Source organism: Galeopterus variegatus, unplaced genomic scaffold (genome assembly GCF_000696425.1).
Source record: "Galeopterus variegatus unplaced genomic scaffold, G_variegatus-3.0.2 Scaffold687, whole genome shotgun sequence".
Lineage (NCBI taxonomy): Eukaryota > Metazoa > Chordata > Mammalia > Dermoptera > Cynocephalidae > Galeopterus > Galeopterus variegatus.
The window spans coordinates 628248-630171 of NW_007726798.1; the positions used below are offsets into that span (position 1 = coordinate 628248).

General features: G+C 45.7%; 1 protein-coding gene across 1 annotated transcript in view; it reads left to right on the forward strand.

Moving 5' to 3' along the window:
* The first annotated feature begins 42 nt into the window (after positions 1-42).
* CDKL1 (cyclin-dependent kinase-like 1 (CDC2-related kinase)) overlaps positions 43-1924 on the forward strand; it is a 59977-nt gene continuing 58095 nt past the window's right edge. Inside the window, exon 1 of the mRNA XM_008571410.1 lies at positions 43-656. Coding sequence (XP_008569632.1) covers positions 489-656 — 168 coding nt within the window. The 5' untranslated portion in view covers positions 43-488. The remainder of the gene's footprint in view (positions 657-1924) is intronic.

The window sequence follows — 1924 nt, forward strand, 5'->3', positions numbered from 1 at the left end:
GGCCCCCTCGGTCCCCGGCGGCCCCGGCCTCGCCGCCGCCCCCGCGGGCAGCCCCAGGTGTCCGCTTGCGGTAGGGAAATGAGATCCGAAACGAGAACCGGGGAAGCCGTTCACCTTCGCGGTCCCCAGCCAGCTCGTGTGTCTGCGATCGGATGAACCGTGACGTTAGAGAGACAGGTTATCTTACAGCTCCGTTCGTTTTAGGAGAACGGGTTGCATTTTAACTAACAGGGTACAAACAGGCGGTTAAAAATTGGGTCACCCGAGGCAGCCAGCTGTGGGTTGTCATCCCCGATCGTGTTGCCATGGCTGAGGGGGCGAGTCTGGGAAGACTCGGGTCCCTCCTACCAGGGGCGCCGCTCTGTTCCAGGTCCTCGGCCGAGACCCGTCGCCGGTTGCGGGCCCCAGTGCAGCCTGTTCGTGCCGGTGTTGTGTAAGCCACGTTTTCCAACTATGTGAAGATCCGCTTTAAGATTTACTCCCCTGCAATGGAGAAGTATGAAAAGATTGGGAAAATTGGAGAAGGATCTTATGGAGTTGTTTTCAAATGCAGAAACAGGGACACAGGTCAGATGGTGGCCATCAAGAGGTTTCTGGAATCAGAAGATGACCCTGTCATAAAGAAAATCGCCCTTCGAGAAATCCGCATGCTCAAGGTAATTGATGCACCTTTTCTTTACAGTGGATTAAAAAAATAAAGTGAGTCGTATTCTGTCAAATGAATGCTTTGCCACATCTCCTTCTTTCGTGGCTTTTTGTCCTCAATGACACAAAGAGGATGTCTGTGCACAAGTCACTAATTATACAATGAACTAGGAAGCAGAGACCAAGGCAGGGTAAGGTGCTATTCACTTTTAGAGATGCTGTGGGATATTTTATTTTTCTTCCCGTTACCTTCTCTTCCGTATCACCTGTAGACCTGGATTTTTCAAGAGTAATCACACTTTGATAGTACAGGAACTTCAAACAACTCAATTTTACTTTTTTTATTATTTTTTTTAAGCTTCTAGACTACTTCCTATTGACATTCTCAGTTCACTAAGAGAATGAATCATTCACCTGTTTTCAAACCGCTGGAAAGCTGACATTTTCACTACACCTCACGTTTCTACTGGTGAGCATAGTAATGTCCTGTCTCTAAAAGAAGGGTGTTTCTTAAAGCAGTGAAATGATCACTTTTTAAATGTTTATTAGTTAACCCTGAAAGACCATGATATCAAAGGGGGGAGGGCAGAAACTTCCGTTTTTTCCTCTAATGAAAAGAGGTTCTTTTCTGAGTTTATGGGAACATGAAATCCAAATCACAATGTAGCATGTGACAGTGGGGGGTAGCTTTGTTTCAAACAGTTCTGGCCTCGGTTCTGATCTCTGTAACTAACTACATGCCAAGGCAAGAGCAACTGAGTGAGAGGTGAATGAAACACCCTGGGGATTTCCTCTTATTCTTGTTTCTCCATTTTCTCCAGGTGTCTCTGAAAATCTTTTCTCCATGGCTTAAGTGTGTGGGGTTATTTCTAGATAAGGACCCTGAATGGGAAGTAGCAAACTTTGGATAAATTAAATGAGTGGGATAATAGGAAAAATACTCTCTTTGGGTTAGGGATGTTCTTTTACTAGCAGGATGTAATCTATTCTGGAAGGACACTTCCAAAGCCCCCCAGGGAAGTGCTCCCCTAGGAAGGGGCCAGCAGTGTTTGACCATTTAGCTACCTGGCCCCTCTGCCCTTCCCCCTCTCTACACAGGGAGAGGTTAGCACTATTTCTCTTGGGCTGTTGGGCATTTTCACTTTCTCAGGCTTTCCCTAGAGGAAAAGGTGAAAATTACATTTCAAAGGATTCATTCACTCCAAAAAAGAAAAAGAGAGAGAGAGAGAGAGAAAGAAAACCTGCTTCTAGCAGAGAAATGTCTTTTTCTGATTCTGAA